Source organism: Ilyonectria robusta, assembly GCF_021365365.1.
Source record: "Ilyonectria robusta strain PMI_751 chromosome Unknown BGZ61scaffold_29, whole genome shotgun sequence".
In the NCBI taxonomy this organism is placed as follows: domain Eukaryota; kingdom Fungi; phylum Ascomycota; class Sordariomycetes; order Hypocreales; family Nectriaceae; genus Ilyonectria; species Ilyonectria robusta.
In genome coordinates this window covers 373,087-394,108 of record NW_025764463.1, presented here as the reverse complement: position 1 = coordinate 394,108, position 21,022 = coordinate 373,087, and the positions used below count along the sequence as shown (strand labels likewise).

Below are 21,022 nucleotides of genomic sequence, written 5' to 3'. Positions count from 1 at the left end.
TATTATTATATTAATTACTATTAATTATAAGACTCTTATTATATATATCCCTATATATTAGAAATATAAATCTAGATTCTAATATAATATAGAATTCTATTAGAATCTTTAAGATAAAAAAGAAAAATATAAGCTAGATAACTATTTAAAATTCCTTAGAAAAAAAAACCTCCTAAATCTCTTACTATACTATCTAAAACACCTAGATAGAAACTAAAGAATTATATTAGCTATTTTTAGATGCAATCTATTTCTTAATAATAAAAACAGAGCTAATCTATAGGGAAGTCAGGCTACCGGCATTAATATTATATTCATCCGGATAGAAATGGGCATATTATATAACCTAGCTAATAATATTAAAAATACCAATAATAATAGGAGCTAAAAGTTCCTTATAGAAATTAGCTGTGAAAAATATAACCTCTAGTTCTAGGAGTTATTGTGCTGTGTCGGGCTGGTATGAATGCTAGCTATCTAGGGTGCTGGCTGGAGGGGGGATTTAAATAACTTGGGATATTATGGGTATTGGGGATTTTGGGGTGTTTTAGAGGTTGGGTTGTAGGAGTTTTTAGTGTAATTATTATAATTTTATTATTATAATTTTAATATTATTATTTAAATTAAAATATTAAATTTAAAAATTTTAATAAAAATAATAAAAATTAATTATTAATTTCTTAAAAATAATATTTAAAATTTAAAATTTAAGCTTTTTAAGTAATTACTATTAAAATAGATATTTTTAATAATTTTAATTATAATTCTTAAAATTTAATTAATAAAAAATTTTATTTTTAAAAATTTTATTTCTAATAAATTAAATTAAATTTTATTAAATTAAATAATTTAAAAATAATAATTAAAATTATAAAAATTTTTTTATTAAATAATTATTAAATTTAAAGTAATTTTAATTTAATTTATTATATAAAAATTTAATAAAAATAATTATTAAAAATTAATTTAATTAATTTTTTTAAAAATTTAATTTTTTAATTTAAATTAATTAATTTTTAAATTTTAATTAAAAAAATCTTAATTTAAAAAACTTTATTTTAATTAATTTAATTTTTAAAAATCTTAAAAAAAATCTTTTTAATAATAATTAATATTATATTATTTATAAAATAAATAAAATTTAATAAAATTAATAGAAAAATTAATTTTAAAATAAATTATAAAAGCTATATAAATTATAATATAAATAGCTTTATTATAAAAATCTAACTATTAATTATTAAATTTAATATAGTTAATTTAATTATTATATTATTATTTAAATTAATAATAATTATATTTATTAATCCGGGTCCTCTAGATTAGCTAGATAAGGAGCCTTTTAGTCTCGTTATTATAACTAAAGACCAGATATCAATCTACTGAAGGTTTCCTTATACAGGGTTTCCCTCCAACACTGCTTATAAAACGGATTTTATTCGCAGGTCGGTGCAAAATATCACGTGATATTAAACGCCTCGCCCCCGTTAGGTATCAATTGCTGGGTGCCTGGGGCAGTGATTCGTGAATCTCACAGCCTGATTGATATCTTCACTTCTTCACATAGCTTTTAACAGACAGGCAAAGTCAGGCATACGGCCTAGGCTTCCATCAATAAAGCTACAGGATGTCGTCAAAAATGTCCTCTCCCGAGCCAGCCCAAGCGGCCTTCAACAAAGCCATCCGCGAGTTCAAAAAGGGACTGAGGGATCAGGCTCTGTACTCGCAGATACTCGCGACGACCTCCATCGACCAGGTGTACGACTTGACCGACCAGCTCCAGAAAGTCCAAGGAAGAGGCGACCACCTCAGAAATTTGGCAAGGATCAAGCCGTTCTTGGACCGCATGACTGCTTACACGGGAGCTATCGACACCTTCGTCCAGGCAAAACCCGACATTCTAGCTCTCATCTGGGGTCCGATCAGACTGCTTATCCAGTGGACCAGTACCTTGACAGGGTCCCTCAATGCATTGGTGAAGACTACCGAAGAGATCGGAAACCTTCTTTCAGAGTTCGATCACACGGCGAAACTCTTTAGTAACAAGCAACATATCAACGATGTCCTCGCCCTCCTATTCCAGGACATACTGGATTTCTACTTGGTTTCTCTCAAGTTCTTCCGAATGGCAAGTAAGTTGTCACAATCTGACCGCTGTTACTATTGGTTCTCGTGACTTACTGCCTATAACCAGAGTTGAAGTCTATGTTCGAGGCATTCTGGCCGAAGAAGAAAGAAGAGATAGAGCTTGTCATTGGCAGGATAAAGGACCACACATACCACTTGCGGAACGAAGTCCGTCTGGAAGTTATCCAGGAAGCGTACGACGCACGCCAACTTGAGATCGAGAACTTTGCCAAGTTGGAGGAAGCGAACAGGATGCAGGAATACGCCGCTGTAGAGACAGCCATAGCACCGACATTTTATGGCAAGAAGCTCAACTTCTTGCGGGGCCGTGTTTGCGAAGGGACAGGAGACTGGCTGGCCAAGGACCCAGACTTGAGCAAATGGCTGCAAGCCACCAAAGACTCCTCGAAAATCATCTGGCTTTGTGGAATTCCTGGAGCAGGTAACGACTTGAGTTCTTCATTCCGTGCGTTAGTGTTCGTGATTGACCTTGAGCATAGGTAAAACATATCTTGCGGCATCCATCGTCAACGCCTCGATATTACTTGGACCCACGTTGTTCGTGTTTCTATCCCATGAGCATCAAGACACCTCCGCGATGTCGGTGATTCACTCCCTCATCTTTCAGCTCGCCCGAAAAGGCCCAAATCTTCAGGATATGGTCCGTTATAGCAACCGGGACCCCCTCGAGTTTGATCTTGCATCTGCAGTCAGCCTTCTCTCCAATCTTATTCATGGTGCAGGGCCCGTCCGTATTGTCATTGATGGGTTGGACGAAATTGAGCAGGCCGAAAGGGTCCGCTTGCTTCGTCAGATGCTAAAAGTCTCCAGTGACTGTGATGAAGCTCGTGTCCTGGTCTGCAGTCGACCGGAAGCTGATATCACGGCCTTACTTGAAAAGACATCGAAATCTATCCGTATCGATACCCAAAACACACCAATCATCCACGCATTCGCCATGGGCCGATATCACGATTGGCTTCAGGACCGTATTCTTAGCCCAGAAGACTCGACTGAAATTGGGGGACTGATAAGCGCTCTCGCCGACCAAGCCAAAGGTATTTTCGAGCACCACAACCAAACCAGGTCTCTAAGAAATTCGAGTGCAGAGACTTATTTACAACTAGGAATGTTCCTCTATGCTCATCTGATCTTAAAGGGTCTAGACTTCCTTCACTCAGTTTCGGAGATACGACGTGATCTCAAAGTCCTGCCTACCGATCTCAATGCTGCGTATGTTGAATTGCCTCCCTAGTGCTCTTCAATCTAACAGCTTAACAGGTATGGGAGAATATTCACGCGAATAAACGAGAATCTTCCCAACGAAGCTGCTCGCGAAAAAGCCCGGAAAGTGTTGGGGTGGATCGGCCATTCGCCTGTGTCGCTAACAATCCGAGAGCTTGAGCAAGCCCTTATCGTCAACATTGGCGATTTGGATCAGGATCCCACAGGCCTATCTACCTTGTCGCTGGTTCGCTTATGCGGCCCAGTAGTAGAGGAAGTCGACGGAGAGCTTCATCTCGTGCACTTCACCGCCAAGGAGTAAGTAAACATTCGCCCAAAGAAGGCCGTGGAATTTGATTCTAAAATCTCCACAGATACTTCTTCAGCCCCATGATTCAAAACTCGCTTGATCCTGCTCAATACGTCTTGAGTCTAGCGAAGTGCTGTATAACGTACCTCAGCCAACATCACCATGATAGCAACATTGACGACGACTTGTTCCAAAACAACGTCATTCGCGGAGTATACCGCCTTCATCATTTTGCGTCAGACAATTGGTCGCGCCTTGTAGAGTCCTACGTGAAAATGGTAGCTGTGACTAAGGACTCTACAGAATTGACCCAACTTATTGCTATTCTCGACCTTTTAGCAGTACGTGCTAGTGAACACTACCTTCCGTCGGAGGAGCGGACCGATCGCGTAGCGCTGGAGGCACTCCGCACAGAAACGGGCAAGGATGCGTATGAACTTGTATGCAACGAGTTGGAATTTCACCGAGAAGCCAGTACACGACTCTTCGAGTTGGGAAAAGGTGAGCAACGTTCTGTGCCTAACCTAAAATTCCCTCCTTTCATTGCATACTTGATACTATTGATGATTTTCTTCGCGGACTAATCGTGGACTTTACGGCCCAGGCGAATGGCAAACCGGAGACCCGTTACTCATACGGCATATCACGGCCTCTCTTCATACGACCCTCGACAGTCTAATCTGCCCATTGCCCAGTCATCGAGACCTGTGCTACTGTCGAGATGTCCATCGCCACTACGGTCGGCCATTCAAATGCAGCTTTGTTGGCTGTGATTACCAACGTCTTGGTTTCGAAACCCGCAGAGACAGGCACGAACACTCCAAGACTCATGATCGCCCATGGACTTGCGAGGTCATCGATTGCGAGTACCAAGATATTGGATTTGTCTCTCGTCAAATGCGAGATCGCCACCTGGACAAAGCCCACAGAGTCAACGAACCTCCTGAGCTGGTCTTGGCCGCTACAGTGAGCGATGATGAAAGGGTTGCTGTCCTAAAAGCACTTATCAGGGAAAATAAAGTCGTTGAAGGCGGCGCTGCAAAGCAAGTGTTTGATTGCCTTTCCAGATACATCCAGCTTGAGTTGCTTGAGGAAGCAGCGTCCTGTGGGACGCATGAACTGATGGAGGTTCTTGTTTCCAAATTGTACTCTCACAACTTCATGCTTGACCGTGAAGGTCTTATAGCAGCCGCTCTGAAAAGTCAAAATCGCGAAATATTGAGATGGATTCAGACCATGTCCCGCGAGATACCTATAGAATCGGGCAAATACCGGCCTACATACAAAGTCTGGGCGGCGCTGCTGGAATCCGAAGATCCAGAAGAAATGTATCAATACGTGGAAACATGGCTATATGCGGCATCGAGTGCCAGTGCACACAAATTTGAAAGAAAGCATCGGCCAAACTGCTTTGAACAAGGATGGATTGAATCAACGCGCAGAGACTATTTGAAGGAAACCTTGCTCATTTCAGTCTGGAGTAAGCTCTATGAGTCCTCCAAGGTACCAATGCAGTCTTGGAGTTCAGCTCTGTGTTTTGTGGCAAACACGACTCGCTCGATTAGGTTGGCTGGTTGGCTCTGTCAACATAGCGCTGCAGTCGATTACGCCGACTCAATTCGGATGGGCCCGCCACTTCTTTTCGCGGCAAAGAAGGACACACTCGAATCAGCCAAGTTGATGCGATTTCTACTTTACCAAGGAGCTGATCCCGAGTGCACGGCCCGTAATCCATCTGCCATAAAGGGGGCAGTCTCGGAACTGAAGGGGCCAAGCGGGCTTCACAAATGGCTGAAGATTTCTTGGGAGGAGCTTATTGAGGAGGCAAAAGAAGCACGGAGGAATAGCGATAACCCGCCTGTACCAATTGATTGACCTGAAAACAAGAGCTAGCTATCTCTACATATCCAATGAGAGGATGTCCTGGAGCCGCTATATATAGCAATGTCAGCAAACTGATGACGGTGACAATTCAAATAACCTACATTCCACCGCATCCCGTCGACTTCTGCCTGGGAAATCGAATCTTGATCGATGGACTGACAGATGAGGCGCAACTTTTCGACCTGGATCCATTGGATATACTATCATGGTTTGTTAGATAGAGGTCCTAGAACGACGGGTGCTCTGTGGCAATAATGGAGGGATCAGGGAATAATCTACCGTTTCGATCGACTTCTTGACGATGTACCTCGTTACTGTCACTCTTTGCTTCTGCCCAAACCTGTGAACGCGACCGATGGCTTGCGATTCGGTCATTGGGTTCCATTGTGGTTCCAGGATGTGGACGTGGCAGGCTGATATGAGATCGATGCTGCATATTCGATCATTTTAGCCATAATTTAACGTCACTCAGGTAGAACGGGGTAAACCAGGAGATCACGTACCCTTCGCCAGCGCTCCCAATGCTTGCCAACATGATTGTACAAGTTGAGTCCTCCTTGAAGCGACGAATTGCTCTCCACCGCTGATCCAATGTAGCTTGGCCGTCAATCCGCTCAAGGTTGAACCCCTCATATTCGAGATCCCTTTGCACGTGGTCCATCATCTTAGTCCAACAGCTGAAAATTACGCTGTTAAGGAGTCTTGATTAGCTTTCGGTCACCACAGCAGACTTCTTGCGTTACACCCACCTCTTGCTAACAGTGCCATCGGCGCGCGGCTCTTGCTCACTGCGAAGGTTTCGTATCAACGCCTCAACTTTGGCTGAGCGACCCAAAGAATTACAAGGCTTAGACCCGAAGCCAGAAATTTGTTGACAAGCAGAGCACCCATCAAGCAATGTGTCCTCCTCGTCATCAGTCTCGTCAGTAACAAGCAGGCAAGACGAGCAAATCTCGTGCCCGCAAGGCAAGGCGTCGACATGTTCAGTCCGTCTCAACGACGCCTTGCACCTTGCGCAGGATCTTCGCAACTGCTGCATTGGCAAGTCGATCGCGTCCAAGTCCCTGAGCTTCCACGCTTCAAGAGCCGACTTGGGCAGGATTCTCTCCCCGTAGTTGCAGATAAACCGAAGGAAGAGAACGAGGGAGAGAATGTTACCATCTCCCCTGTTGACTCCCGCTCCTGGCGCTTTCTTTCCCTGGCCTTTGCCCATACCCTTTGCCATACGGAAGCTCTTTTCTTGAAAGAACCTGTACAACTCTGCGTCGCTGGCACTTAACTCCACGAAATCAACCATCTCAGATCGGGATTGAAGGCCGAGGCGAGCGCCATGGAGTGCCATCGTACGCCGCAAGCTTGTTGCGCGAACAAGGACTTGAAGGCGCTCTATACCGTAGGGCTGGTTCTCTTTAATAGGCGTAGCGACGAATCTATCAAAAAACTTCTTCTCATGCAGGCTATGGACCTGGAGAAACGATAGGAGCGCGGCATAGTCGTCGAGAGAATTGTGGATCGGGGTTCCTGTAAGACACCAGCGAGTTTGGGAGAGCTTCGAGATTGCTATGGCGGCGTGATAGAGTTGCGAGGAACGTGATCTTATGCGGTGGGCTATCGTTACTCATGTCAGCTGAGGTCGAAACTCCCTGGAGTCCACTGATTTCCCTGACCTTCATCAAGAACTATTCGACGCCATCTGTGAGAGTAGATTGTATCCTTCTCATCTTTTGCGGCAAAATCCTGGCGAAGGACTTCATACGTTGTGAGTACAATGTCATATCCTGCTAGCTCGCGAATCCGGTCGTGCCTGGATGGGCCGTGGTATCGAGTGACTTTCATTGCTCCATCAAATATGTGCCTATTGATTGATATTAATGGATAGACTACTGACTATAGGGTCAGAAAAACTTACTTCTGAATCTGGGTCTCCCACCCAATAAGTGCTAACATAGTTAGTCGCGTTGACCGTCACAGCGATGTTGTCAACTGTGCTATAACAAAACTTACTCGACTTTGGGACAATAACTAGGGTCGGACTGCAGTCGTTTGCACGTTCGATCTTACCCTCATCCCTCGCATCAAGGTACCAGCAAATAAGAGCGAGGGTGCTCAAAGTTTTACCCAGTCCCATTTCCTTTATATCGTCAACTTTGTTCTTCGACACCGAAGGGCTCCCATTCATAAACTTACATCAGCTAGAATGCCGCCATGTAGACTTGCCGGGTTCTTCTCAAACCATCCGGTAACTTTATTCCTATATCTGAAAAGGCTTAGCGTTCCATCTTCCACATGATATAATGCATCGGTTTGTTGTGAGGCGGAGGTCGTATCTCCGAGAATGCCTCTCACCTTGGATTCGCGGCATGAGGTGAGGGCTCCCACAACGTGGGAAACCTTGCGGCTTCGATGACACCGCATTCCCTCTCAACCATCATCTCTAGCGCGGCTAGTTGATGCCTGTCTTCAAATCAGCAACTCTATGCGTGTATTGCGGCGCTCAGCAAACGATTCGGTAGACGTACTCTTTTAGGGTGGCCTTCAATCTTGGACTGGATGTGACTTCGGGTATCACCTCCCCTCCACTCGCCGAGTCGAATACTCTCCATATCCTCCCTTTGCTGACTTCATCCAGTATGGTCGGGGCAGGTGTCGTTTCGTCTTCAGTCTGGAGACTCAACTCTTCGATCCTAGGCATCTTTGCGCCCGGGCGTAACAAGAAATGTGGGTTAAAGTACTCCACACTCTGGTCGTACTCGTCCAGTGTAGGATGCTGAAGATACAACTCCGCCTCGGAAAGATGTTTCCCAATCAGGTCTTTGTCGGCGAATAAACCATAGATGACGACTCGAGTTAGCCTTCCGGCAATGTGCGATTCCTGTGCCTGGGCCTTGCTAGCTTTGCTTCCTTTGGGACAATGGCCTTCGTTGGGCTTTTCAGGAGCGAATGTGGCTGTGGTATGGACCGAGAACTGTCCAAAGAGCGAACTGAGACCATCGCAGATGAAGACGCCCACAAACTTGTCGGTTTCTTCGTAGAGACTGATAACATTGCCACTCGCGCGAACTACAAATGATGGGCCATCGGGTTCCGACGCAGACGTGTTCAATGTAGTTTGCACGAGCACCTAAAACGTATTAGATCTCAAAGAGGGATGGGAGCGGTGACATTACTTACCACGCCGAAGCATGTGTCGTATTCCGACGGAGATTCCATCTTCGTGACCCCCTCGACTGGAGTTGACAAGTTATCACTTGCGCCCTCCTTTTTCTCACTCGAAACTTCCTGTAGCTCCTCCATCTCTGTCGGTGCTTCCTGTGACGGAGCTATCTCTTCCAACTCGCCGTCATCCATAGCAATATGCGCGGTTTCCGGCGTTTCCATCCCCGGGAATGGCTCCAACAGAACCTCTGAATTTTCCCAAGAGGGTACCAAGGTGTTCTGCAACCCAAAGGCAGCATCAAAGTCAGTCATAGGGAACAGCATACCATGGGGAGTAGGATTCCAGAATGCTCCCCCATACTGCTCGCCCCACGGCGAACACATTCCGCTGAGAGGCTCGTAAATTCCGGTTGAAGCTTCATGGCCCGATGGCAGCAACTGCGAATACCCAGTCATCCCATTCAGGTCGTGGGAGCCCATCAAACTCATGTCTGTTCCAGCCCCAACATCGATCCCTTCACCGACCGCCTGCCGCTTGCTCTCCATCGCGACGTCCTCCTCCACAAACGGGAACTCCCTCTTCATCCCTGCATTATTCAGCGAGGTCTCTTCAACTATATCCCAGTCCATGGCGTCTTCTCGGCATTCGATTCGATACGTAGGTGGTTGAAAAATGCGTCTCCGTAGATCAGGCTGCCAGAAGTTGTGTTCCAAGCAAGCTTGGCGCCTGGGCTTTCACAAGGCGTATTTCTGTCTTACGTCAGCAGGTATTGGAATTTCCCTTACTGGGATACTGCCATTGACATATCATGAGCCTAGATTGTCTGAGGCGTCTGATTGGGTGTATGTTTTTTCTAATTTCATTAGGTCCCTAACTTATTAAGTAGGTTTGTGTATCCAATTTGATCGATACCAGTTAAATGGCGCAGGAAAACCCAGCTCGCCCTGGATTACGCATACCGACGATGCGACGACCGAGGCTGCTCCGTTGTCTGGACGGATCAAGGGGTTCCACGGGTTTATTGGTGCTTTCTTCGGGAGGCCTCGTCGTTTCCATCGTCATTGAACGGTGCGGTTGCAGCAGCGGACAGACTTGGCTATCTCGCCAGTCTACAGGCCGCTCTCAATCATAGCATCGATCTAATTATATTGAGAGACGCTGAGCCGTGAAACCATGGTTGCTGCGAGAATGGGCGTGCTCTGGCTTTGGTGGAAATGAAGAAAAAATGTGTTGCGAGGTGACCTAGAGCCGTTTCTGGCTTTCATTATGACCCTCGACCTCCCCCATGATGTGGTATCGCGCCCACACAACGTCGCCGAAGCTCTTATGACGAATACCAGCGACATATTTGATAGCCCAGGACTCGGCCGTTGGTATTCATTCGGTACCATTGACAAAGGCATGCACAAATATATCAAGGAACAGCTGCTCAATGGGGTTTGTCATGCTGGCAGCCACCCCGATGGACTTGCTCAAAGCAAGAACAAGGGCAACTAACAGTGCATCAAAGATGGCTATATTCGCAAAGAGGTGATCGGCCAAGAGGTTGAAGAAGATATTATTGTAGCGATATGTAGAACCCATGTAGCCTGAAATTCTATACCTTGATCCTGATCTTGGAGGTTGATTCATTGATGATGATGATGTTGATACCTCCTCCGCTGGTTATTTGGACCAGCTGGAAGAGGGGTGACCAGACCGGCGAGTTATGCCTGCACTAGAGGGCTGGGCCGGTGCAAATAAGTGCCGCACCCGCTCCAGTGCAACTTGTATCCGTTATGTAAGATGAATATATAGCTTCATTGAAAAGGAATTATATACTGTAAATTATATTGTTGATACTATTGTTGGTGTTTTTTTTTCTGTTGAGCTTCTAGTCCCCCCTCTGGGTATATGTTTATTAGGGTACCCTAACCTCTTGATACCGTAAATTGACCCCCAGTTTGACAGTTAATAGATTTTACACTATTCATTTAGCCTGGTGAGTGCCCAGCAAGGCTGTACCATGGCTGAGTTGCGGCTTATACCTCCGCCGAGGCCCTTTTGTGCATTTCGCAATGATTGGCCCGACATAGTACATCGCCCGCCGTATTGGGAGAGAGAGAAGCAACAGCTGATGGCGAAAATGAGAACAAGAATCTGGTCGACGGAGGCGCTTGCTCCCATTGATGTTCGCCGTCCGCGGTCTCCTCGCGCTGCTGTGGGCCGCGTTGGGTCTCTCCCTACTCCCTGGCACGCGTAGGACGACAGCCTCTAGAGTAGTAGGAACCGGACGGGTCGCTCGGCCCTAGACTCGTCCTAGTTACCAACCAGCACGAAGCGTTCAGCAACACAAGAGTGTGCCAAGATAAGCAGCTGAAATCTAAGAATAGCCACAATGGCGGTAGTCTCTCTCGCTATCCTCTTTTCGGCTCCCGAACATTTCCGTATGTGTAATGGTAGAGTTAGTATCCCTCAATGCTACCTAATCCAGTGCCGACAGGTAGAGTGATGAGCCCCTGGTGGGAGCTTTGTTACGTGCTTGGGCTTGGTCACGTTTTCTACAGCTCTTTTTACTCTATTGCTGTGCTATCTGCTTGCGATTAGACCCCTGCATATGAGACCGGCAGTTTCGTATACTAGGGGGCCTCAAAAGCGGCTGCCCCGTGTGACTCGTTTTGTGTGAGGAACGCGTTCAAAGGGGGGTCGCTTTTGAGGCCCCCTAGTGCACACTGCACGCATCACCGCTCGGAGGTGTCATATTCCACGACATGCTCCATCTGCCACGGAACAAGCTCAGGTAGTCTTACATCTGTGTGCTCTAGCCAGACGAAGTTGAGTCGGCCTGGCGTAGCTACAGTCTCGATGTCAAGCAGTAGAACCAAGCTATGGAGAGCGGTGTGCAAGCGTCTAGCCGAACAGAGGAGACGCGGCTTGATCCTTCAAGTTAACCCTGTCGGGAACTTTCAGCTTCGAGTCGAGAGGTTGAACCAGGACCTCTTTCTGCGAATTACAGCAACTGGAGCCAGGATAAGAGGCGAGCTGAAACAGGCGTGCAGAGGTGGCGCTCTTGGCACATTTCATCTATTGACCTGTACAAGGCATGATTGGTTCATGGTTGATGCTCAGCCCCAGAGTCTGCATCTGAATGATGACCGCAGCCTTCTCATCTCTTGCACAGGTATTTATACGCACCGCAGGCGCCCGAGTGATTGCCATGAGGCACCAACGCAATTCTTCCTTTCCCAACTATGCCTTGTATTCTCATAGAATGTTAACTTCTGGGTTGGCACGCTACAACATACCTAGTATCATTACTACGTCCTCCGAACGCGGTGTTGTATCTTTTTACATTTGCCCAACTTGAGATCTAATCCCCGTTGCGAATAAATACCATCCCACGAAGTATAAATCCGTTAAATTCGCCAGAATTTACCACGAACGCCGAGCTATGAAGTCTTTCGGCACCAACTGCACCTTGCCTCCAGATGGAGTCGGTTTCGTTTCGTCGCCCAACACGAGAGGGACTCTCGATATTCTGTGGACCTGCCTCAGCGTCCTCTTAATCTGTACTTGGTCGATCCTTCATCTCAATGTTCCGATGCAGTCAACTCCGAATGGAAAAGCACAGAAATACCTGAGGTCCGCGCATCGACTGTTCTGGAAGTTGATGTGGATGATGGCGAATGTAATAGCTCCCGAATGGCCTTTTGGTAAGGCTTGGGCAGACTATCTCTCCGTATCGAGTGTTGAAAAAAGATTCGAAGAGTTAAAAGAAGAAGATCAGGTGCATTGGAGTCGGACCCATTGCTACTTCGCCAACATGGGCGGAATCGCCATCAAATTCGAGGAATCGACAAAGACTTCGCCGAAGATGCCCCACGAGACCTCAACAGTCAATGAGACTCACGATCAGCCTAATACTCCAGAACCAACCCCGAACAGCACTCCACACGAAACACAGTCTCCGACGGATAATACCGGGACCGGCATTTCTTCTAACGAAGCCACGACAAGTCCTTCCTTGCAGCCCGTGAATGAGGAACCAGTCGTTACAACTCCAGTAATATCTCATCAGATTGGTATTCATCCTGGCAACGTTCCGAAAGAGGCTGTCTCTAGCAGGAACTCTGAGCAAGATGTTGGCCATGAGGTTGAAAGCATCCCAACTGAATCACCAGTCAATAATAACTTGAAAGACGTGCCTATTGGAGGCGATTCCCTACCTGAATCCGTCAAACGCCAACTTATAATTATTCTCAACGGTCGGACATCCCCCGATGCAAGGAAAACCCGCCTGTCAGTCATGGGATCCTCGCGTCAGATTGGGTTGGTGGACTGGACACCGGACGAGACCAACATGGCCTTGGTTTCCCAAGCTCTCCAGAACCTCGCGTTCAGTGACTTTGGCAGTGACTGGGAAAAGGCACGGTTTGCCTCGTCTCTGTATCACTGGTTGTGCAACCTTACGCTTCTTGGGGGCGATCTTTGGGTATTAGACGCAAACCAAATCCTACTCGCCCGGGAGCTTGGGATCCTAGAACAACTGCCTTCTCTGCATGAGGATGACGTTGAAGACCGAAATAAAGGTGACCTCTTTGTTAAGATCGTGGCGGTGGTGCAAATCGGTTGGTTCTTCATTCAAATGGGTGCGCGTCTCAAGAAGGGTTTTGCAACTAGCCAGCTGGAAATTCTCACTCTAGCGTACGCCATCTGCACGGCCATAACCTATCTTCTTCTCCTCGATCAGCCAAAGGATGTGCAGTATTCTGTCATCATCTCCGCAACGCGTTACCCAACTTACAAAGAGCTCATCCGTCTGGCCGCGGTTGGCCCGACCTCCTTTTGGCAGCCGAGAAAGAACGTTTGGATTCCCAACACCGCTGTCCATGCAGACACACGACGTTTTGGTGCGGGACGTGATACAACACTCGCTATGGGGACTGCTTTTGCTGTCTTCCTGCTTGGGTCACTACACTGCGTAGCGTGGGAGTTCGTGTTTCCAACAGAAGTCGAGAGAACGCTGTGGCGAGCGAGTTCCATCATCACTGCACTCGCCATGCCCGCCGGGCTGGCTACAAACATGATCGTAAGAAGCATATGGAACTGTGCCTGTGGTTCCCGGGTCTCTGGCACTTTTGTTCGTCCCCGAGCACAAAACGCCGCCACCGGCTTTTCCGATCTCACGTTCGCTCTGATTTTCGTTGCTGCTCGAATCTTTACAATCGTGGAAGTCCTCCGCTCGTTGGCCTTTCTACCGTCGGATGCTTTTGTAACGACCTGGTCGAGTAATCTTCCGCATATAGGTAGTTAATAGGTAATTGAAACATAGTTCATTTATCTGCCAGAATATTAGGCTTGTGATCCTTGCTGGCAGAGACAAACAACAGCATTGCCCGGTCCAGACCGTTCTCAGTAAAGCCTCTATAAAGGCGCAGCGCTTCAATCAGCGCCTAACAATTCACGACACGTAGTGGAGGCACAGGCGCTAATGGATGACAATCATAAAGGTGATGGTGCGCAAAGAAGGAAAATTTATCGACCAGTTGGGAATTGTTTTGGACGATTCTGCCTGTTTCCTTGAGCAATTTAAGGCTGACCAGGTGAAGGTGAAGCTTACAGTATGAGCGCACCCCTGGTGTACACACTTAAGTAGCGGCTCGCAGGCGCTTACAAGAACATCGCCTTTTCAACAAAGACGCCCTGAACTCGGTACCAGCTCAACGCGTTGGTACACAGAGGATACAACGGTAGGGACTCCATGACAGTTCGCCTGGCTGCGTCTCGCTCCTCCCCATCATCAGCCACGAGGGCGATCTGGTAATGTGCCGGGTCGATGAAGTCGCGGCAGATATACCCCGTTCCAGACTCAGTCGCCCCCTGGGGACTCACACTTCGATACAACTCGCGATTCCTAGCTTCAAGACAAGACAGCGCCGGGCCAAGCACGCTGAGGACGCGCACGAATATACAGCCTCCCGCGGCGGCCGTCATGGTGGTCGGAGGCACGTCGATGGCGAAGCCGTCTTCAACTTTGCGGTCGAAGATGCCGCGAAACGGGCCGCACTTTCCGAGCAGCACGCGCGACTCGAAGCGCATGAGGATCGCCAGAAGCACCTGCGGGTCGATCTTGGTGACGGCCTGCACCTCCGAGACGGAGCGGCAGACGACGCGGCCGCGCAGGAAGTCACGCCACGGCCAGTTCTCGACGCGCATCGACTTGAAGTAGACGACGAGGAAACCCGCGGCCGTCCAGACCAGCACCGTGAGGTTCGACGGGTCCACGCCGGAGATGCGGTCCTCTACCGCTATCATGGCGACGCCGCCGCAGAGGAGCACGCCGACAGCGGCGAGGACGATCCACGAGTACCAGAGGCTGGTGATGACGATGGACCGCTCGTCCATAACCCACCTTTCCACCTCATCCATGGCGTTGCGGAACTTCTCCCCCGTCGCCAGGTACTTCTGCCGCAGTTCCCGCGAGGCTGGGCTCTCGGGGTCGCCTTGCATTCCCGAAAGGGCCCCCTCGCGCGCCATCGGCGTGTCGTAGACGTTCTGGAACTGGGCCATGTTCGAGGGAGCTCTCTTGCGGAGACTGCCTTCGTACTGGGACGTGCGGACTCGGGCGGCGGCGAGGCAGCTCTGCTGGGTGTAGAAGTTTGGAGAGTTGGTGAAGTCGGATATCTGGATGACCTGCCTCGCAAACTGGGACAAGTTGGTCGGGAATATGCCGCAGAACATGGTGTACGGAACCAAGGCCGTGATGACGTCTCTCATGTCCGTCCAGCTCCTCGAGCCGGGCGACGACACTCCTAGGATCTCCTCTGAGCCGACCAGTCCCGTCCAGTTCCAGTCGAGAGTAGTACGACCGTCTGTAGATAGTCCTTCCGCTGACGGCTGCGAGGTCCAGACTTCTCTGCAGACGTCAAAGGCCACTCCGGCGCAGTGCATCACGTTCCTGTCTGCAGCAACCCCTATAGAGCCGTCTCGCTCTTGACAGAGCTGCATCCTCATACCGCGGAATCCCGTGCCGTAGATGACGGTGCTGGTCTCGAACATTTCGGCCGTCTGCTCAACCTCCTCGTCCCACCTGAGCTCGCCAAGGCAGTTTAATAGCAGGCTCACGATGCCGCGGTCAAAGGCGTCAAGGACAATAAAGTACCGCGCCCCCGACATGTCGAGTTGCCCGATATCGAGCGCCGACCACGCCGACGATCCTTCTTCGATGCTCGGGTTTTCCTTGCCCGTCGCCTCGGGCACTCCTATTCCGCCAGGCTGGGAGCGCGTGAGTTCGCCCACCCGCATCTGCACGTCTCTGTGCGCCTCGATGGTCAGGGCAACGGCCCGCGGGAGGTCGTTCCCGAGAACCTTGAGCTTAGCCGCGAACTTGGCAATGGTGATCAGGCAATTGTCGACCCAGAACCTGCCCGTAATGGTCCGCACGAGGAGTCGCGCGAGGATGGCCGTCAGGTAATTCACGAGACCGTGGTATACCTCGTCGCTGTGCTGCGCCAGCTTGATCTTCTTGTCGAACCGGATGATGCCCTCGTCTGGGTCGAAGTTCCGGAGCAGGCTCCTGTGGGATTGCACAAACATTTCTTTGTTGGCCAGCGGCGGTTGGTGCTCGAGCAGGACGAGCTCATTGTCATGGATGCAGACGCTGAGGGCGTGCTTCAGGGAGGCTGCCATGACGTGGAGGCGGTTGTAGCCATCGCTATCGGCACCGCCGTACCATTCTGGATCGCCCTCGAGTGATGGCGGCGTCTCAGACTTCACGGCCGTCACCAGGCGATCGACCTCGAGCTTCCAGAGGTCCATCTCTTGGTCCTCCGTGACGTCGTATCTTGTCAGATCGTTGAACTTGGGCAGATCCTTCATCTCGTATCCTTCCTTGACCTTGAAGCGCCTGTGGCAGTCCAGACCAGAGAAGAGCTGCTCTTTGTCGATCTCCAGGTCCGCAAGGCGAAAGCTTACATGGTGAGTGCCGTCCTCACTCTGGCCGCCAGTCCACGGGGATGTAGCCGAGGGACCTAGACGGATGGTTTTGCTCCGCCGCAGCGTCTTGATGTCCGGCTCATCGAAATCCAATGCCTTTGAGCCGATTTCGAGATCGACAGCTTCGTTGGGTGACGAGTCCATGATGTCCATGCAACTGCTGATGTGAAATCTGGAAGAAGACCTAGTCTCTTGTTAGGAAGGGCAAAAGGCCGAAGTGGGAGCTACACCTGGAAGATATTTCTGATCTGAGTCCACAGCCTGACACGATCTGGTTCGCATTTCGGTACATTTGGAGCCTGACCCCACGGATCAGAGTCAAGTATGGTGAGTGATTGGGAGGGCGGTGCGGGCGCTCTCCAGCTGTGATGCTCGTCAGCCTCACTTCTCCAAGATGCATGCATTGTTGCCCAATAATTCCCAATAATTCCCAATAAATCCCGCACTTTCCTAGCACTTTCCCAGCACTTTCCTACGCCACCTGCAACCTGTATCACTATCACTCGCCGATACGAGCCCGGTTGGTCAGGCAGGGAGATTTCATCAAGCTCACCGCAACACTTAAGCTTAAGAGCTGACAGCCAGCCAGCCACAATGCCGCCCGACTCGTGTGCGTGAGGGGGCCGGCACGTAACAAGGATCTACGGGTCACTTGCTTCGGTCTGACCGACGCCGTGAGAGCTTGAAATTCAGTCTAGAGAGGCTCTGCTGCATTCGTTCAAGGCCCTGCCGATTCGGTGTCGTAAATATTGGCCGCACATCGCGCCCTTACCGTCGCCATACCCCAGAGCCGAGAATGCAGGCTCCGAAAGCCCGCAATCCCAGTCACGTCTTTAGTCGGCTGCTGGGAAATTCCAAAGTCCACAGCTTTTGCCTCCAGGTCAATCAGCAAGATGTCATCACCCGCGGGTTTCGCGGCCTACCAAGCCGTCCTCTCCAGCGGGGACAAATCCAATGACCCGAAAGACGCCGGCGACACGGCCAAAGGCAACACCAAAGGTGAAGATGGCAGTATCGCCTTCAACTCCAAATTCGAAGACGTCAAGGAGATCTGGCAGGACGGCGAGATCTTGGCCGTGACGCGGAGCCAGAACCAGTACAAGCGCTCGCAGCAATCCAAGAAGCGCTTCGGGGAATACTCGCTGCTCCTGCGACGCGTGCTGGACCTGAACGACAGGCAGAAGCCGAAGCTCCAGCTCGAACTCCAGTCCGACACGCTGCGGCGCGAATTCCGCCGCCTCGCAAAGGGGCTGATGAGCATCAGCCTCAATCACGACCCCATCGTCATCTACGAGCCCTACCGAGAGCTGTATTACTACAGAGCGCAGATCCAAAAGGCGGTAGCCGAGGCGGCAGATGAAGAAACGCGCCAAGAGATCCAGCTGCTCATCAACTTCGAGGCGCAGTACATGTCGCACACCATCGCCACCGTCACGTCGCTCAGAGACAACGGGACCATCGAGTTCGAGTGGCTCTGGAGTCTCTTCGCGCCAGGCTGCGACGTCGTCCTCCAGAACACCACCGCCATGGCCGCCGTGGTCGAATGGCCCGCCGTGCTGAAGTCCTACCAGGTGCAAGTCGAAGACGGCGTGCCGATGTGGGTGGTGGCGGTGACCCATACTGGCTTCAACGGCCACAAGTTCGGCCAGGTTCAGTCGAGCTTTACGTTCCCGTCCTTTTCCGGCACCGTCGACATCGCTCAGTTGCCAGTCTACCCGCTGGCATACTGCAAGCACAAGAGCCAGTTGCTGGAGGCTGCAACCGCCCGCGGGCAGAGATACGAGGCGTACTGCGTAAACAGCTCAAAGACGTCCAAGCCGCCGATTGGGACGACAATGAGGTACGAGGGCCCTTTCTGGACGATGCGGGATGAGGACGAGTATAGTCGACGGGGCTGCCGGCTGTACGATAGTCCCTCGGGTACTGTGAGTCGTTCGGAAGCAAACTTCCATGGTGTCTGATCTCTTATTAACAAGTATTGGTACCTAATAGATCAACGGCAGACTCGTTGTAGATGCAGAGGGCTTCCTGAGCCAGTTCCCTATCTTCAGAGACACCTTGATCCCCGAGGCGAGCACGGGAGATCAAGACAACAGCGACGACGAGCCGTTCAACCCCATATCCTTCTTTCGTCCGCGCCGTCTATTTCGGTCAGACACAGCCGGCTCCAGCAATCTTGTGTCGCCGCAGCTACAGAGCAAACCACTCTCGGCGGATCAACTCCTAACGTGCCCCCCGTTTGTCCCCGCCTTCTCCTTCTCCTCCCGCAGATGGGGCCTCGTCCTCATCGACAAACTCGAAGACGTCGAGTGGAATCCCGGCGTGTACGAAAAGCTCCAGATCGGGAACCGCATCAAGACTACCCTCCGTGGCATCGTGAAGGGGCATTGCGAGCATCTGACCAACTTCGACGACTTCATCCAGGACAAGGGTCGTGGCTTGGTGTTCCTGCTCCATGGGCCTCCAGGTTGCGGGAAAACAATGACAGCTGGTTGGTTTTCCGTTTCCCTAATACTGGCAATGCCTTTAAAGAGCCGATCAAGAGCGCAGCTGACTCCAGGACGAAGAGAGCATTGCAGAGTCCCTTCGAAAGCCGCTTTACAACGTGAACGGAGGAGAGCTCGGTACCTCGGCGTACACAATACAGAGAGGGTTGGAAAGGGCATTCGGGCTTGTTTCCCGCTGGGACGCCATCTTCCTCCTTGACGAGGCCGATGCCTTTTTGGCACGCCGTGGCGATAGCGTGGAGAAGAACGCCCCCATCTCAGGCGAGTCTCAACTGAAGCTCTATAGCACCCTCCACAGCATCCTTGACCCTCCAATACGCGCTCTCCTACACTATTTAGCTCCTCGTACTAACAAAGCAATCAAGTTTTCTTGAGGCTCCTAGAATACCAAGCCGGGATCATGTTCCTAACGACCAACCGCCTCGGTGATATCGACCCAGCTTTCCACTCGCGCATCCACATCTCAATTCCCTACTCCGACCTTACCGACAGTCAAAGGGCATCTATCTGGAGAGACCTAGCGCGCGAGAAGTGCGATTGCACGCTTTCCGACGCGGAGGCGGAGCTGCTAGGCACGTTGCCCGTCGACGGAAGGACCATCAAGAACGTGCTGAGGCTGGCGACGTTGTTTGCCAAGACTCGCGGCGACGAGGCAGACATGACCATGTCTGATATCGTCGAAGTGTTGCCTCTCGCAGTCGGAGATTCCACTGTGGCGAAGTTGTCGGCAGGGCAGGCGAAGGGAGAGTTGAGCGAGAAGGACGCGCTGTCTTCGGTGATGGGTCAATTCGTGGGGAACTCTTGGCCAACGAACCAACTTGAGGGCTAGAAACGGTCTGAGGCGCTTGTAATCATTGGCCTCCGACTTGGATACGATTCGAGGCGCTTATTGCGTTGGTGGGCGGGACACTTCAGCCCGCTCGTTTATTAAGGGCTTTAAGGGAAAGTCATGGAAATATGGGAGTTAGAGTTCCCGGATGAGTTAAGTGACAAAACCTCTCAATTCAAGCCAAAGTGAGAGATACGATAGAGCAAGGAAAATCTCGCCAAATGCACATGGTTCTAGATTTTTTTGCCATCTCGTAGAGTGCGCTTTAAAGCACGTTCGTGCCTGCGCTACCGGTCGTCGTGGTATCTTCCGGCCTTCTAGCCATTCGGATTTCTTACCTCGATTTTGATGGCGGGTTCAGGCTAAGGTAGATCGGGCTTTCGAAATGGTCCTTTCGAAATGCAGGCAGATTCAGAGCTGAACACACCCCTGAGAGCTGAGAAGGTCATGCGTTCAGCTTTGCATAGCACTTTCAAAAACAAGTAAGCATGACGTTACAGCCTAGAACATGCGAAAGTAGTAGAGACTGCGGGGGAATTGTGCTTGGGGAGAGTGGTCTGGAGTAATGCTCCACAACACCAAGAACTGTCAGGCTGAAATAGCGACGGAATGGTCTCCCCTCCTAGACGCAATGTCCCATCAGGACGCACGTCTTGAACAACTCAAAGAGGGTCGTGTGATAGTTGACCACCACTCGGGCCTCCGTTCCACGTACCAAGGTTGACTATGTGCCCCTGCAGCCTTCGACTAAGCCACTTCAGCTCGACTAGGGCAATGTGTAGTTCGGACGGCAAAGTGCATCATTCTTTTGGTATTGTTGCAGGTTTGGGTGTAAGGCAGCAATAGATTAATGCATTTCCGGCTGCTTGAGTTGAGAAAATGCCGCATTCTTGCCGGTTTTATCCGCCTTGGTGGCTGCTGGTGGACGTGGACAAGCAACTCATAGGTCTTTCTATATATTGTGTGAGACAAGACAGCAAGCTCGGTCACAACCAACGCCCGCAATGCTG

General features: G+C 50.0%; 5 protein-coding genes across 5 annotated transcripts; 3 read left to right on the top strand and 2 right to left on the bottom strand.

Moving 5' to 3' along the window:
- Positions 1 to 1,639: 1,639 nt before the first annotated feature.
- BGZ61DRAFT_366200 (NACHT domain protein) lies at positions 1,640 to 5,536 on the top strand (the record flags this gene model as incomplete). The annotated part of the gene is made up of 7 exons (XM_046241664.1): positions 1,640 to 2,132; positions 2,195 to 2,569; positions 2,628 to 3,185; positions 3,255 to 3,360; positions 3,409 to 3,669; positions 3,726 to 4,171; positions 4,266 to 5,536. The coding sequence occupies 7 exons, from the start codon at positions 1,640 to 1,642 to the stop codon at positions 5,534 to 5,536; spliced, it is 3,510 nt and encodes a 1,169-aa protein (XP_046097558.1).
- BGZ61DRAFT_461966 (SNF2 family N-terminal domain-containing protein) lies at positions 5,504 to 9,395 on the bottom strand. The gene is made up of 12 exons (XM_046247246.1): positions 8,717 to 9,395; positions 8,065 to 8,666; positions 7,892 to 7,999; positions 7,733 to 7,802; positions 7,550 to 7,676; positions 7,455 to 7,485; positions 7,213 to 7,400; positions 6,295 to 7,153; positions 6,049 to 6,234; positions 5,825 to 5,975; positions 5,647 to 5,745; positions 5,504 to 5,593 (listed from the first exon to the last, which is right to left on the bottom strand). Exons 1-12 carry the CDS (start codon positions 9,329 to 9,331, stop codon positions 5,561 to 5,563), a joined length of 3,069 nt encoding a protein of 1,022 aa, XP_046097557.1. The 5' UTR covers positions 9,332 to 9,395; the 3' UTR covers positions 5,504 to 5,560.
- Positions 9,396 to 12,132: 2,737 nt separating this feature from the next.
- BGZ61DRAFT_366339 (uncharacterized protein) lies at positions 12,133 to 13,995 on the top strand (the record flags this gene model as incomplete). Its single annotated transcript, XM_046241674.1, has 2 exons — positions 12,133 to 12,576; positions 13,108 to 13,995. 2 exons carry the CDS (start codon positions 12,133 to 12,135, stop codon positions 13,993 to 13,995), a joined length of 1,332 nt encoding a protein of 443 aa, XP_046097556.1.
- Positions 13,996 to 14,028: 33 nt separating this feature from the next.
- Positions 14,029 to 17,035, bottom strand: BGZ61DRAFT_593014 (uncharacterized protein). The gene has a single exon (XM_046256766.1). It carries the CDS (start codon positions 16,827 to 16,829, stop codon positions 14,352 to 14,354), a length of 2,478 nt encoding a protein of 825 aa, XP_046097555.1. The 5' UTR covers positions 16,830 to 17,035; the 3' UTR covers positions 14,029 to 14,351.
- Positions 17,036 to 17,295: 260 nt separating this feature from the next.
- BGZ61DRAFT_522570 (uncharacterized protein) lies at positions 17,296 to 20,230 on the top strand. The gene is made up of 4 exons (XM_046252551.1): positions 17,296 to 18,601; positions 18,669 to 19,167; positions 19,244 to 19,444; positions 19,549 to 20,230. Exons 1-4 carry the CDS (start codon positions 17,570 to 17,572, stop codon positions 20,010 to 20,012), a joined length of 2,196 nt encoding a protein of 731 aa, XP_046097554.1. The 5' UTR covers positions 17,296 to 17,569; the 3' UTR covers positions 20,013 to 20,230.
- The last annotated feature ends 792 nt before the right edge of the window (positions 20,231 to 21,022 follow it).

What these genes read in the sequence shown, in the direction of transcription:
- BGZ61DRAFT_461966 (XM_046247246.1), bottom strand. Translation starts at nt 9,331, where the DNA reads ATGGACTGGGATATAGTTGAAGAGACCTCGCTGAATAATGCAGGGATG. An exon ending in TGGGAGACCCAGATTCAGAA is followed by an intron (nt 7,401 to 7,454) that starts GTAAGTTTTTCT and finishes ATCAATCAATAG; the next exon opens with GCACATATTTGATGGAGCAA. An exon ending in TCGACGGGATGCGGTGGAAT is followed by an intron (nt 5,594 to 5,646) that starts GTAGGTTATTTG and finishes TGCTATATATAG; the next exon opens with CGGCTCCAGGACATCCTCTC.
- BGZ61DRAFT_522570 (XM_046252551.1), top strand. Translation starts at nt 17,570, where the DNA reads ATGTCATCACCCGCGGGTTTCGCGGCCTACCAAGCCGTCCTCTCCAGC. An exon ending in ACGATAGTCCCTCGGGTACT is followed by an intron (nt 18,602 to 18,668) that starts GTGAGTCGTTCG and finishes GGTACCTAATAG; the next exon opens with ATCAACGGCAGACTCGTTGT. An exon ending in GAAGAACGCCCCCATCTCAG is followed by an intron (nt 19,445 to 19,548) that starts GCGAGTCTCAAC and finishes AAAGCAATCAAG; the next exon opens with TTTTCTTGAGGCTCCTAGAA.
- BGZ61DRAFT_593014 (XM_046256766.1), bottom strand. Translation starts at nt 16,829, where the DNA reads ATGGACATCATGGACTCGTCACCCAACGAAGCTGTCGATCTCGAAATC.